At 33.2% G+C, this 12655-nt stretch overlaps 5 protein-coding genes across 9 annotated transcripts in view; 3 read left to right on the top strand and 2 right to left on the bottom strand.

Moving 5' to 3' along the window:
- The window catches only part of LOC149588425 (uncharacterized), a 44459-nt gene extending 42720 nt beyond the window's left edge, over positions 1 to 1739 (bottom strand). For 2 of the 3 annotated variants that reach the window (XM_089862622.1, XM_089862625.1), the window contains exons 1-2: positions 1677 to 1739; positions 1500 to 1589 (exon numbers count right to left, since the gene is read on the bottom strand). In XM_089862622.1, coding sequence (XP_089718748.1) covers positions 1500 to 1508 — 9 coding nt within the window. In that variant the 5' untranslated portion in view covers positions 1509 to 1589; positions 1677 to 1739. Of the gene's footprint in view, positions 1 to 1499; positions 1590 to 1676 lie in introns of those variants that run through there. The other variant, XM_089862624.1, reaches the window with a different exon arrangement.
- Positions 1740 to 1800: 61 nt separating this feature from the next.
- Ubc7 (ubiquitin conjugating enzyme 7) lies at positions 1801 to 2821 on the top strand. Its single transcript, XM_089862674.1, has 2 exons — positions 1801 to 1949; positions 2075 to 2821. The coding sequence occupies exon 2, from the start codon at positions 2084 to 2086 to the stop codon at positions 2585 to 2587; it is 504 nt and encodes a 167-aa protein (XP_089718800.1). The 5' UTR covers positions 1801 to 1949; positions 2075 to 2083; the 3' UTR covers positions 2588 to 2821.
- Positions 2822 to 3277: 456 nt separating this feature from the next.
- LOC149588423 (UPF0389 protein CG9231) lies at positions 3278 to 4578 on the top strand. Of its 2 annotated transcripts, none has more exons than XM_089862677.1 (3): positions 3278 to 3373; positions 3621 to 3930; positions 3996 to 4578. In XM_089862677.1, exons 2-3 carry the CDS (start codon positions 3641 to 3643, stop codon positions 4168 to 4170), a joined length of 465 nt encoding a protein of 154 aa, XP_089718803.1. In that variant the 5' UTR covers positions 3278 to 3373; positions 3621 to 3640; the 3' UTR covers positions 4171 to 4578. The 2 variants fall into 2 exon arrangements, with proteins under 2 accessions (XP_089718803.1, XP_089718802.1); XM_089862676.1 differs by having other exon boundaries at positions 3342 to 3447.
- Ccdc58 (Coiled-coil domain-containing 58) lies at positions 4284 to 5498 on the bottom strand. Its single transcript, XM_089862678.1, has 5 exons — positions 5417 to 5498; positions 4928 to 5053; positions 4717 to 4863; positions 4580 to 4639; positions 4284 to 4508 (listed from the first exon to the last, which is right to left on the bottom strand). The coding sequence occupies exons 1-5, from the start codon at positions 5462 to 5464 to the stop codon at positions 4455 to 4457; spliced, it is 435 nt and encodes a 144-aa protein (XP_089718804.1). The 5' UTR covers positions 5465 to 5498; the 3' UTR covers positions 4284 to 4454.
- Positions 5499 to 5999: 501 nt separating this feature from the next.
- LOC149588421 (importin subunit alpha-7-like) lies at positions 6000 to 12621 on the top strand. 2 transcript variants are annotated; one of them, XM_089862644.1, is made up of 11 exons: positions 6000 to 6158; positions 6232 to 6310; positions 6455 to 6575; positions 6653 to 6848; positions 6906 to 6997; positions 8272 to 8403; positions 8462 to 8550; positions 8629 to 8892; positions 8956 to 9160; positions 9301 to 9604; positions 9665 to 12621. In XM_089862644.1, the coding sequence occupies exons 3-11, from the start codon at positions 6462 to 6464 to the stop codon at positions 9868 to 9870; spliced, it is 1602 nt and encodes a 533-aa protein (XP_089718770.1). In that variant the 5' UTR covers positions 6000 to 6158; positions 6232 to 6310; positions 6455 to 6461; the 3' UTR covers positions 9871 to 12621. The 2 variants fall into 2 exon arrangements, with proteins under 2 accessions (XP_089718770.1, XP_089718769.1); XM_089862643.1 differs by lacking the exon at positions 6232 to 6310 and having other exon boundaries at positions 6004 to 6158.
- Positions 12622 to 12655: the final 34 nt, after the last annotated feature.

Genomic DNA, 12655 nt, shown 5'->3' with positions numbered 1-12655 from the left:
CTAAAGAAAAATGCATGTTTTCTTGATTGAGGAAATAAGCTGTTTGCCAGCAAACAATATTTAGAAGAAAAATGAAATAAATTCATATTGTAGAATAAAAAAACAAGATCTACGCCTGTAAATCACTCTTTCCAGTCGCACGAGAAGAAGGTAAAGGAGGGAGGATGGGCGAGAAAAGAGAGAGAGAGAGAGAGAGAGAGAGAGAGAGAGAGAGAGAGAGAGAGAGAGAGAGAGAGAGAGAGAGAGAGAGAGAGAGAGAGAGAGAGAGAGAGAGAGAGAGAGAGAGAGAGAGAGAGAGAGAGAGAGAGAGAGAGAGAGAGAGAGAGAGAGAGAGAGAGAGAGAGAGAGACCCCGCGACAACGAGCCAGATTTTTCTCTTCTTTTTATTATTATTATTTTTTTTTTCTTATAGCGTCTTATTCTTAAGACACGAGCTATAGTAGCTGTGACGCGAGAAGATATTTCCTTAAGAGTGGCTCAACTTTTAATACCATCTAGGCTGGGATCATGTGGGACGAATAATTATATAGTTTTATATTAAAAAAAAAATACGTCTAAGATTGTTAAGAAGTATTAGTTAAATAAAAAAGAAACCGAGGCTTAGGTTAATAAGGGGAGTACAGAGAAAGGCTATCACGAATTTAACGAGTTGAGTCGATGTAAAGATTAATATATATAAAAAACCCCACATCTTCCCCGTGTGATGACGAAATCAAAGTCTCTACGGGAAGCCTGAACTGTTATCATCCTAATAGGCTTAAATGCAAATTATTTCTTAGCCATAAGCTATCGATTCTTTAGTTATTATAAAGAAACGCGTCTCAAACTTTAATTCCACTCAATTATTTTGGTTTTTAATTCAATAACGCGGCAAATTAAAAATTTTTTCAAAGCCAAACTACTTTTAATTTTGACCTCTGGTCAGCAACGTTGGTAATACTTCAACAACCAAAAGGTTATAAGGTCATTTACCCTGGCTCTAACTGCGTGTTTTAGTTCTTCCCCCCCCCCCCCGAGAGATAGCGGATAAAAACAGGGAAAAAATTATAATTTTTCTTTCGTTAACCAAGCTAGCAATATTTAACGGACGGTATGGGAAAAAAACAGATGATGATATAAAAAGAAGGGGTTTCGGAACTACAGCGTTCCTAGTGTGTATACACTACACGGAAAAATAAAGAAAATCCCCGGGAAAAATGCCCAGTCACGTTTCTCTTTGCCGAAAATCCCCTATATGTAAAAATTAATAGCGAATAGGCATTTTGTTATAATAAGGATGCTCAACTAACTCTCTCGAGCTTTTTTCATAATGTCGAGGATAAAATGGATTCCACTATATTTAAACTAAAGTTTTGGAACCAAGGCTTAGCCATGAATTTATTTAGTTATTTAGAAATCTATGTATAATCCTTTGTTTGAACAAAAACATTTCGTTCGCTCTTTTTACTATTTAAGCAATCTTACCCGCGCGTAAACTAGAAGAAATAATTTGTACTCACCATTTGCATCCGTTCGTGCCTTAACTTAGAACGCGAACTTTGACCTCACCATAAGTTTTTACTTTATATCACGTGCCAGTTTATTTTTACCTAATTTTAACATAAATTCGGTACAAATTAGGCTTAGTTTTTTATTTTCTTTATTGAAACGTTACAAAATAAGCAAATTTTACCTACATTTTTGACGTCTTTCGTTTGCAGCGTGCACGCATTGCTTCTTAAACGATTAAATGAAGCGGCCGGCGCGAGCAGACTCCAATTGCAAAATTGGCGAATGAGAATTGACGTATCAGAAATTTTCGACACCATGGTGCCATCTATCGAATGATAGAGTAAAAATGGAGACTTTAGTGTGTGTAGAAAATTTTATACCGATACGTGTATAAGTACCGTGTTTATAGTTTTGTTTAATATGAAATTAAAGTAATTAAGTTAAATACGAAAATCAAGGTAAGTCCTACGAAGTGTGCATGTATGTATTAAATTTATGAATTGATAATTCATCTTAGTGTTATGAAACCAAGGCTTAAAGAATTGCCCCTGTGATTAATCAAATTTAATTTAATTCATTTCAGAATCGGAAAATGGCAGGTTCAGCATTGCGTCGCCTCATGGCGGAATATAAACAGTTAACTTTAAATCCCCCAGAGGGTATTATAGCTGGACCAATAAATGAAGAGAATTTCTTTGAATGGGAAGCCCTAATCACAGGACCAGAAGGGACGTGTTTTGAAGGAGGGGTGTTTCCGGCTAAATTAACCTTTCCACCAGACTATCCTCTTAGTCCACCTAAAATGCAGTTTACGTGTGAAATGTTTCACCCTAACATCTATCCTGATGGTCGCGTTTGTATTTCCATTCTTCATGCCCCTGGGGATGACCCCATGGGTTACGAATCCTCAGCTGAAAGATGGAGTCCCGTACAAAGTGTAGAGAAAATATTGTTATCAGTCGTGTTAATGTTGGCAGAGCCTAATGACGAAAGTGGGGCTAATGTTGATGCCAGTAAAATGTGGAGAGAAGACAGAGAACAATTTAATCAAATAGCTGATAGACTCGTTCGAAAATCTCTAGGACTTCCATTTTAACCTTCACTCAAATGGACTGGCCTTTTCAAAGAAACTTCCAACATTGTCTGTCTCCCTTTCTCAATCAAATCAATCAATCAATCTTATAAATTAATAATAATATATATCGCGCCCAATATCATAAGTTTATAATATCTTATAGCTATTATCAACTTATGCTAGGATTGAATAATGAAACCTGTGCTTGTTTACTTTGTAAAATGTTTGTAAAATAAATTTTTCTCTATTCTCTAAGTTGGAAGATTATTCCTGTAAAACTATTTTGGCCTATTATACTATTTTAACAGGAAGTAGAAAAATAAGGAAGTGAAACGTGGTAGTTGCGCCACTTTGTGCACCCCTCCCTAATGTGTCCTGTTGGGTAATAATTTGCAACAATCTTGAGATACAGATGTCAGGGGGGAATCCCTCCCTCTTCCCAAGGACAGAGATTTTCCTAGCACAAAGCAGTGCTGCCAAGTTGTAGGATAAATCCCATATTTGCGCGATTTTTAAGGTCTAATGGAATTTTGAATTAAAATTCAAGGGGCTTTTGTAGTTAGACCAGTTAATGTTAACAATTATTGACCAAATAGATGTTTTGGTCAGTATTCGGAATGAAAATATCAAAATTTCCATAAAGAAATGTGTGATTTCTCACGAAATTCCCATAGTTTTCAAGGGGAGGCGGTCTTTGGGCGATTTTTGGTGGTTTGTGCGGGATTTTTGACTCTCAAAAACTGGCAACACTGTCCCAAAGTCAAACTTGGTTGTTAGCAGACGAAATTTGGAGAAATTTTTATAAAGGTGCGTTCGGTTTTATATTTATTCTTGCTCGTATTTTCAGATTAAAGACAAATTCTGACTATAATATCAAAAGAGTAGGTCTTAATTGATATTATTACTTTCGAAGTTAGCTTAATTCAATGTTTAATAAATTTCCGGTTTAAATTAAAACTTTTAAGTCGCAAAAAAAATTTTGATAGCCAAGGCTTAGCAGCGGTCATTTACTTTATCATTGATTTATTATACTAATAAAATTTTAATTTTTCAGCTTAAAATCTTGACTCCATAATGTTGGCTTTGAAGCTAAGAACCGTGCCAATCCTAACAACTGGTCTTAAACGAGCTTATACTTCTTCATTGAAGGTCAATACCCAAAATGGGAGGAATTTTGCTTTGACAAGATCGGTAATACCCAGCAAGGTGCAAGAATCCCGATTGATTCACTCCTCAGGATTAAGACTAGAGGAGGAAGTTAAGAGGGAAAACCTAACTGGCCATAAACCCAATAACTTGGAAAGAAAATTGCTGGTATGGTTGAAAAAATACCCATCCGAGAGTGAAGTACCCACCTTTGTTCCGTAAGTAATGTAATTATTATCTCAATAATTAGGGTTTTAACCAAGTTAATTGTCTATAATTTTAGGCAATCCACTATGGAGAAGGTCCGAAACCAAGCCAGAATTAGGCTAAATATCGTCTTCTGCATAATGACTGCCGGTGTAAGTTGGGTTTTAATTATGAGGAGCAAAAAAGCCAGGAAAGACGGAGATAGCATCATCAAACAAAATGAAGAGTTGCATAAAAAATATAATGCTTAAATGGTCTTAAAATACACAGATTGAAGTCATTAAAATAATCTTTGTTGTTGTTGTTTTAGGCCTAATAATTAATATTGAAAATAAAATCTTGTTAAAATATTTGTAGAAAGAAATTAAAAATTTACAAATTTTATTCCTTTCAAATTCAATTATTAAACTTCCTAGTATAAAAGGAACCAGACTACAGCCCACAAAAAGAAACTATAAATCTGTTTCAATTTCTTTTTTTTTTTTTTTGTTTTGTTTTTTTTTCAGTGTATAATACTAAATTTTGTACTTGATTATCATACTTTCAAATCTGTTGGTTTGAAGAAAAACCTACACCTCTCGTAGAATACCTTAGAAGTAATAAATATTTGCCAATTGTATTTAAAAAATTCAAGATTAAAAGTTGGAAGAAAAAGTGTACCTTTATGCTCCTGTCTTTAACTACTTCTTCAACATTTAATTCATTTTGCATTAATCTAAGCTGTTAGTTAATTAGAATCACCAATTATTCATTGGCCTGGCAACACTGGGGGAAATGGCAAAAGATACTATGCGTACCTTTGTTTGTTCCTTTCTAAGTTGCTTTAATAAATCTAAATTATTTTCATCCGCATTTCTTTTTTCCTTGAGTTCTTTTACAGCTACTGATGACATAGTGATACAGTTTTTTATTGCACTTTCTCTTTGGCTGTAGGAGTCTTGTAACTGCGATATTAAACTAGTTTAATTTTTGCAAGAAGATACTTAACTAAACGCAATTAGTGTTTACCTGATCGTAAAGGTCTTTACACTGATTTGTAACACTTGATTTTGCACTAAAGGAGTCTGTAGGTATTGTGGTGTTAAGAGCGTGAACTATATTGTCATCTATACGTCTCATTGCTTTTAAAGTTTCCTAAAATCAAATTTTAAATAATGACATGTTTTGGTCTTAAAAGGATTCTATTATAACCCTTTAATCTAATCTATTGTCACTACATATTGTTTTTAAAAGTTGTTATTGTTTATATAAGATCGGTGCATTTCGCCAGCAAAGGTCGTGGGTTCTAAAGAAAGCACATTTTCAGTTTCATAACTCCCCCTCCCCTTAACTACTAGCCAAGGCTTAGTTCAAGCCGCAAAGAAAGAACCCTTCGTTTACGTTATTAATTTACCTCGAATTATATGGAATTTCAATGCTAATTTAATTTTGAACTACAACGTCTGTTTAATTTATAATCTATTGATAGGTATTAAGATTATATGCAAAACAAATTACCTGAAAAGCGAGAAAATCGTCGCATGCTGAACTAGAGGTGGTAGCCATTTTGTTTAAATAAAGACAGCAGCCGAAGCGCCCTCTAAAGACCGAAAAAGGAAAGACAAAGTGAAAATAAATGAAAGCCCTTAATCATTGACATATTACATGGAGTAGTTTTATTGGAGTGAAAATTAAAACTCCTTTATAATTGCATTAAATGTACTTATGTCTCCTTTACTATTGCTCCATGGTAACAGATCCAATGGAAAACGGCATATAACAACGCAGTAGGCGGCTGGGACCAACATATTGACCAAGCTCAGAAGGTTCTAGAGTGACGTCGCTCATGCTATTTTCCCATAGGCAAAAAAAGGTACCTAACATGGCCAAACAATACCAAACCTAGGCCAATGACGTTTTAAGTAGACTTTGACGTCACAAACGCACAAATAGATAGTGAGAAGCCTACGACTGGAGAGACAAAGTCAATAAGACCGAGTCATGAAGGAATACTATTTGCTACCCCACTTCACTTAAGTTAAGCCTTAGCTCGAAGGCTAAACTCTTTACTCCGCGTATATTGACGCTTTCGTGAGAGAAGTGGTAATTTGCATAATCAGTCATTCAGTCTGCGGGCCACATTGAGCCTGTGTTCTGGAATACTGCGACTTTCTTCTAGTTTCTATCGCGAAAAAACTAGTTTTAAGGGTGAAACATTTTATAAGAGTTTCTAATAATTCATTACGAATACTCCTCAAGGGTAAATATATCTGTTTTAAATATATCTTTTAGTTAAAGGTAAAAATTCCAAAGTTAGGAGCACGTTTTCGTAGGTTTGTCCTTGTCCCTCCCTTGGGCCTTTAGAACTTTAGAAACATCGCTGCAGCAAGCAAGGCCTACATCTTTCATTACGTATACTTTCAAACAATTTTTTTAAATTATACAATCAAGTATTTAACAAAATAAAATCATAAGCCTCGTTCATTAAACCATTTAAATTATAATAGAAAAGCTGTAGATCCAACATTGACTGACCAACTAACCCCTTATACATAGGGATACAATGTCCAACGCTCACCGTTACCGATATAAAAACAGCGCGTTAGACGCGCAAGAATTAAGGAGACGACGAGAAGAAGAAGGTGTTCAGTTAAGAAAACAAAAACGAGAACATGAAGTAATATAGTTTGTCACAAAACTGTGAAATTTATGAAAAAAAGAAACTCGCAATAAAGCCTATTATCTTATGTAAAGCTATACAAAAGGAGAAACCTTAATGCTCCCGAGGATAACATGCAAGACATTGATATTCCTAGCATTATGCAGGATGATTCCTCAAACCCAACTATACAAGCGGGAATAACGCCCGATATGGTTTCTGAATTATACAATGATGATGTAGAAAAACAACTGAGTGCCACCCAAAAGTTTAGGAAATTACTTTCCAGAGGTTTGTGAATAATAATAATAAAACAATAAACAAGAAATAATCATTGTAAAATTGTAGAGCCAAATCCACCAATTGATGAAGTAATACAAACTGGTATTGTACCAAGGTTTGTAGAATTTTTGAAGAGAGATGAAAACTGCACGTTACAGGTACAAAATATTCTTAAGGAAATAAAAGATATATAAACAGGGTTCATACAAACCTCAAGAACCTTCCCAGGGAAATTAATTGTTCACAAAATTCGTTTTAGTAATATTCCAGGATATTTATAATTTTTTAGTAAAATTCCAGGAAATTTATAATTTTTAGTAAAATTCCAGGATATTTATAATTTTTAGTAAAATTCCAGGATATTTATAATTTTTTAGTAAAATTCCAGGATATTTATAATTTTTTAGTAAAATTCCAGGATATTTATAATTTTTTAGTAAAATTCCAGGATATTTATAATTTTTTAGTAAAATTCCAGGATATTTATAATTTTTTAGTAAAATTCCAGGATATTTATAATTTTTTAGTAAAATTCCAGGATATTTATAATTTTTTAGTAAAATTCCAGGATATTTATAATTTTTTAGTAAAATTCCAGGAAATTTATATTTTTTACTAAAATTCCAGGAAATTTATATTTTTTTAGTAAAATTCCACAAAATTTATATTTTTTTAATAAAATTCCACAAAATTTAAATATTTTTAGTAAAATTCCACAAAATTTATATATTTTTAGTAAAATTCCGGGAAATTTATATATTTTTAGTAAAATTCCAGGAAATTTATATATTTTTAGTAAAATTCCAGGAAATTTATATATTTTTAGTAAAATTCCAGGAAATTTATATATTTTTAGTAAAATTCCAGGAAATTTATATATTTTTAGTAAAATTCCAGGAAATTTATATATTTTTAGTAAAATTCCAGGAAATTTATATATTTTTAGTAAAATTCCAGGAAATTTATATATTTTTAGTAAAATTCCAGGAAATTTATATATTTTTAGTAAAATTCCAGGAAATTTATATATTTTTAGTAAAATTCCAGGAAATTTATATATTTTTAGTAAAATTCCAGGAAATTTATATATTTTTAGTAAAATTCCAGGAAATTTATAATTTTTTAGTGAAATTCCAGGAAATTTATAATTTTTTAGTAAAATTCTGGGAAATTTAAAAATTTTTTAGCCAGGAAATTATTTTTATTAGAGTTCAGGGAAATTTGAGAAACTAGAGTAAATTTCCTCTGAAGGTATTGTTTCAAATAAAAATAACCAATCCCATAGTTATTACTACAAATATAATAATAATGATAAAAACCTGGAAATATTAGAGAAATATGTGCAAAAACCTGGAAATTGGAGGGAAATGGATTTGTATGAACCCTGTATAAAGATAACAGGTTAAAATAATAATAATTGGTTAAAACTTAGTTTGAGGCTGCTTGGGCATTAACTAACATTGCCTCCGGAACATCCCTTCAAACTCGAATGGTTATTGAAGCTGGAGCTGTGCCAATTTTTATAAGATTGTTAGGATCTGATTATGAAGATGTCCAAGAACAAGTAAATTACCAAAACCCCAATCCATTCTCTGGACTAAAAACCACAACCTTGTGTTTAGGCTGTATGGGCATTAGGAAACATTGCTGGTGATAGTCCAGAATGTCGAGACTATGTTTTGAATGAAGATATATTGATTCCTTTACTACAGTAGGACGGATTTGAAGCCTTTATCAGTCCATCCCCCTTGAGCGCTTCTAATTTATATATATTTTACAACTATTACAGGCTTTTGAGTAAATCTGTTAGGATATCCATGATAAGGAACGCAGTTTGGGCAGTTTCAAACATATGTAGAGGAAAGAATCCCCCTCCAAAGTTTGAACAAGTTTCCCCTTGTTTACCAGTGTTAGCGCGTTTATTATTCCACGCTGACGCTGACGTCCTCGCCGACGCTTGTTGGGCTCTCTCTTATTTATCAGATGGCCCCAATGAAAAGATTCAAGCTGTTATTGATGCCGGAGTTTGTAGGAAATTGGTGGAGCTCTTAATGTAAAGACACGAATTACTTGAGTTACTTGTTATACATTAACTTCTTGACGCGTAATGGTTTAGGCATAGCAATCACGCTGTAGTTTCAGCCGCTTTAAGAGCCGTTGGTAATATAGTAACTGGTGATGATATGCAGACGCAAGTCATCCTTAATTGCAACGCGCTTCCTTGTCTTCTACACCTCTTGTCTTCTCAGAAAGAGTCAATTAGGAAAGAAGCTTGTTGGACAATTTCAAACATCACAGCTGGAAATAGACAACAAATACAGGTTAAAATTGCGTGGAATTATTATAAAATGGTGCCGAAACCCGGGTCCTTGACCAAGGCTTAAAGGATTCGGACTCGAAACATAAAAAACGGGACTCTCACACCTCTTAATCTATTAATAATCTTTTTTAACCCTTTCAGGCTGTGATAGATGCTAACATTTTCCCAATTTTGATTGATATTCTGAGCAAAGCCGAGTTTAAAACAAGAAAAGAAGCCGCGTGGGCTATTACAAATGCCACTTCCGGGGGTTCACCCGAACAGATCCGATTTTTAGTTGACCAAGGCTGTATCCCTCCTCTCTGTGAATTGTTAACTGTTATGGATACCAAAACGGTTCAAGTGGCACTAAACGGATTAGAAAACATTCTGAGACTCGGTGAACAGGATAGCAAACAATTAGGATGGATCAATAGCTACGCCATTATGATTGAAGAATGTTACGGTAAAGAATGGGACACTAGAACTTGGGAGCTTATATTCGAACCGCTAAAATCTTTTCCAGGTCTTGACAAGATTGAATTCCTGCAATCTCACGAAAATATGGAAATCTACCAAAAAGCATTTGACATTATCGAGCATTATTTTGGAACGGAAGATGAGGATTCCAAATTGGCTCCCGCTGTTGATGAACAAAATCAACAGTTTCAATTTCACGCTCCAAATCCTGATGTTAAAGACGGAATTCCAGGAGCTGGTTACGAGTTTTAGTAGTTTATAGTGGTTGTAAATTCTTTCTCGGAGAAATTTCAAATTCAGTCATGGGTACTTTTTCTTTTAATTTAAAGAAGAAGATTAAGAAAAAAAAAACCTTGATATCATTTTTATACGAAAATTTTACTTTTGGAGAAAATTATTATTAAATAATATTAGCGAGTATCAGAAGTTAAAAGGGGGATTATTAAATAAAAAAATTGGCAATGTTAATTGATATATTGGCATTTGACTAAATAAAAATAATTATTGAAATATGTGAAGGTAAAATTATTTATTATTCTTAATACCTTTACCTAAAGTTGCGTAAATGATTTAATTATCAATAAAAAAAATTAGATTTAAGTTTAAAAATAAAATGACTAATTGCCATTTATAACAACATTGCCAATTTTTTAAGCCATCATATTTAGAAATAATAAGAAAAGATCTATTTGTGTAGGATAACACTAGGACAGTGCGGGTACTCGAGTCCGAGTCCAATACCATGTTTTAAGGACTATGGACTCGACAAGTCCTGGAAAATTGGACTCAAGGACTTGGCGGGTCCAAATTTTCAGGACTTGGACTCGACAAGTCCTGGAAAATTGGACTCAAGGACTTGGCGGGTCCAATTTTCCAGGACTCTGACTCGACAAGTCCTGGAAAATTGGACTCAAGGACTTGGCGGGTCCAAATTTTCCAGGACTCTGACTCGACAAGTCCTGGAAAATTGGACTCAAGGACTTGGCGGATCCAAATTTTCAGGACTTGGACTCGACAAGTCCTGGAAAATTGGACTCAAGGACTTGGCGGGTCCAAATTTTCCAGGACTCTAACTCGACAAGTCCTGGAAAATTGGACTCAAGGACTTGGCGGATCCAAATTTTCAGGACTTGGACTCCAAGTCCTGGAAAATTGGACTCAAGGACTTGGCGGGTCCAAATTTTCAGGACTCTGACTCGGAACCTAAATTCGGACTCGCGCACCTCTAGAAAACATTTTTTTTTTTTTTTTGGAAACCTGAAGTGTATTTTTAATTTTTTATGAATCCCGCTTTAGTTGACTAAATTATTGGCTGCATGGTTTGAAATATTTCTTGGCCAACTCCTCTAACGTTTATTACTATATATATTTTTTTTTACTAACTTCTAAAAAAAGTAATTATTAACATAACATAATATTAACAGATGCCTGATATTTAGGAAAAACATTAAAACAAGCCACGAAAACATCTAAATTATAGTGTTATATAAGAAAAAAAGGTATATTTGTAACAAAATATATATTCGTATATTATTATTTTGTTTAAATAACCCGGGCCGTTACCTAACGCGTATTACGTCACCACCGCCGCAAAGTTTTGGCCCTCCCTTTTGTTTCCCCCAAAAAATAGCGCGTATACATACTTTCTTCTTAGCGGCTTCACAAATTAAAAATTTGTATATGACGTCAGGATTAATTAATATTTAATAATTTTCAGTCGGGTCTAAAAAACGATCCAAGCCTATTTAGGCCTAAATCTAAACCAAAATGGTTGTTGAATTATTCAAAAAAAAAAAAAAATACAGAAGCTTTCCTTAACCCGCTTAAAGTTAAGAAAAACAAAACATAAAAGCCAACACACGCACACAAACACATCATAAGCAAGAACACATCACAAAAACGGAAACATAGGACACGGCAAAAAATACATAACGATACATAAAGGACACGTGACGTCACACGTGTTATAGCCCCTACATACACAGACAGCTCAAAATATATCTTAACATCTACAAAAATAAAATAACGGAGTATATAACACCTAATTCCCATACAAGGCTGACCAAAGGCATAATGATCATTGAACGAACAATGAAATAAGATAATGTACGCTATATTATGTATGTCCTTGATTCAATTCAATTCAACTCTGGCTAAATTGATAAATTGTGCGATGCTAACAAAAAAAAAACAACCAAGAACTATGCAAAAGATATGATATACCACCTCTTAATTTCTAACACAAGAAAAAATAAACAAACAAACAAACCCAATTTAGAACTGTGATATTTTAACTTAATTGACAAACCCGTTAACGATACACGTAGCGCTCCTTAAAATTAAATTAAATTTTAGTTCTGATTCTGTATAATTATCTCAAAGCTTGTTAATTCAATTTTAACAAAATCTAGTCTGTTAAATTAAATTAATAAATTAATTAATTAAACGAGAAAGTACGTCACAAAAAACAAATACTTTGTTCGAAAAAAATCAATTAAGAGGGTTGCTCGTTACGTATAGGACAATTTTAAAATTGCCTTGATGCTAAAACTAAAAGAAATATAAAAAAACAATTCAAAGCTGTCCCCCCCCTCTCACACCACACTGGACATTTACTCAGGACAAAAACAAAAATACTTCCAAAAAACAAAAAAATAAAATAAAATAAAATAAAAGGGTCAGTTTTCTTTTTAACTTCATCGGAAGTTTGTATGGGAAAGAAAAGATCGAGACTTTTTTTTTCAAACGTAAGAATGAATTCATTGGAAGCAAACATTCTTTAAACAAAGAGAAAGAAAGAAGAATAAAACAAACAAACAAACAAACAAAAACCAAATTGTCTAAACATTGTACATACTAAAAAAAAACATACAAAACACAACACACATGTACATAAAATACAACACATGTAAAATAAAAAAAAAACAATACTGTACATTTGAGAGCTATATTCTGTAATTCTTGTAGTATGTGCAATTAATAAATTTTCAATTGTACCTTGTCCTTATGTTGTTCAGTACATTTTCGTAGTGGGAAG

This window comes from Phalangium opilio, unplaced genomic scaffold (assembly GCF_054372755.1).
Source record: "Phalangium opilio isolate 3A_F unplaced genomic scaffold, DU_Popi_V2 ptg000650l_1, whole genome shotgun sequence".
NCBI lineage: Eukaryota > Metazoa > Arthropoda > Arachnida > Opiliones > Phalangiidae > Phalangium > Phalangium opilio.
The sequence above is the reverse complement of the archived record's forward strand: the minus strand, read 5'-3'. Positions and strand labels throughout refer to the sequence as shown.

What these genes read in the sequence shown, in the direction of transcription:
- Ccdc58 (XM_089862678.1), bottom strand. Translation starts at nt 5,464, where the DNA reads ATGGCTACCACCTCTAGTTCAGCATGCGACGATTTTCTCGCTTTTCAG. An exon ending in ACGATTTTCTCGCTTTTCAG is followed by an intron (nt 5,054 to 5,416) that starts GTAATTTGTTTT and finishes ATTTGATTTTAG; the next exon opens with GAAACTTTAAAAGCAATGAG. An exon ending in GTAAAGACCTTTACGATCAG is followed by an intron (nt 4,864 to 4,927) that starts GTAAACACTAAT and finishes TTAATATCGCAG; the next exon opens with TTACAAGACTCCTACAGCCA.
- Ubc7 (XM_089862674.1), top strand. Translation starts at nt 2,084, where the DNA reads ATGGCAGGTTCAGCATTGCGTCGCCTCATGGCGGAATATAAACAGTTA.
- LOC149588423 (XM_089862677.1), top strand. Translation starts at nt 3,641, where the DNA reads ATGTTGGCTTTGAAGCTAAGAACCGTGCCAATCCTAACAACTGGTCTT. An exon ending in GAAGTACCCACCTTTGTTCC is followed by an intron (nt 3,931 to 3,995) that starts GTAAGTAATGTA and finishes CTATAATTTTAG; the next exon opens with GCAATCCACTATGGAGAAGG.
- LOC149588421 (XM_089862644.1), top strand. Translation starts at nt 6,462, where the DNA reads ATGTCCAACGCTCACCGTTACCGATATAAAAACAGCGCGTTAGACGCG. An exon ending in TAGGAAATTACTTTCCAGAG is followed by an intron (nt 6,849 to 6,905) that starts GTTTGTGAATAA and finishes GTAAAATTGTAG; the next exon opens with AGCCAAATCCACCAATTGAT. An exon ending in ATGAAAACTGCACGTTACAG is followed by an intron (nt 6,998 to 8,271) that starts GTACAAAATATT and finishes GTTAAAACTTAG; the next exon opens with TTTGAGGCTGCTTGGGCATT.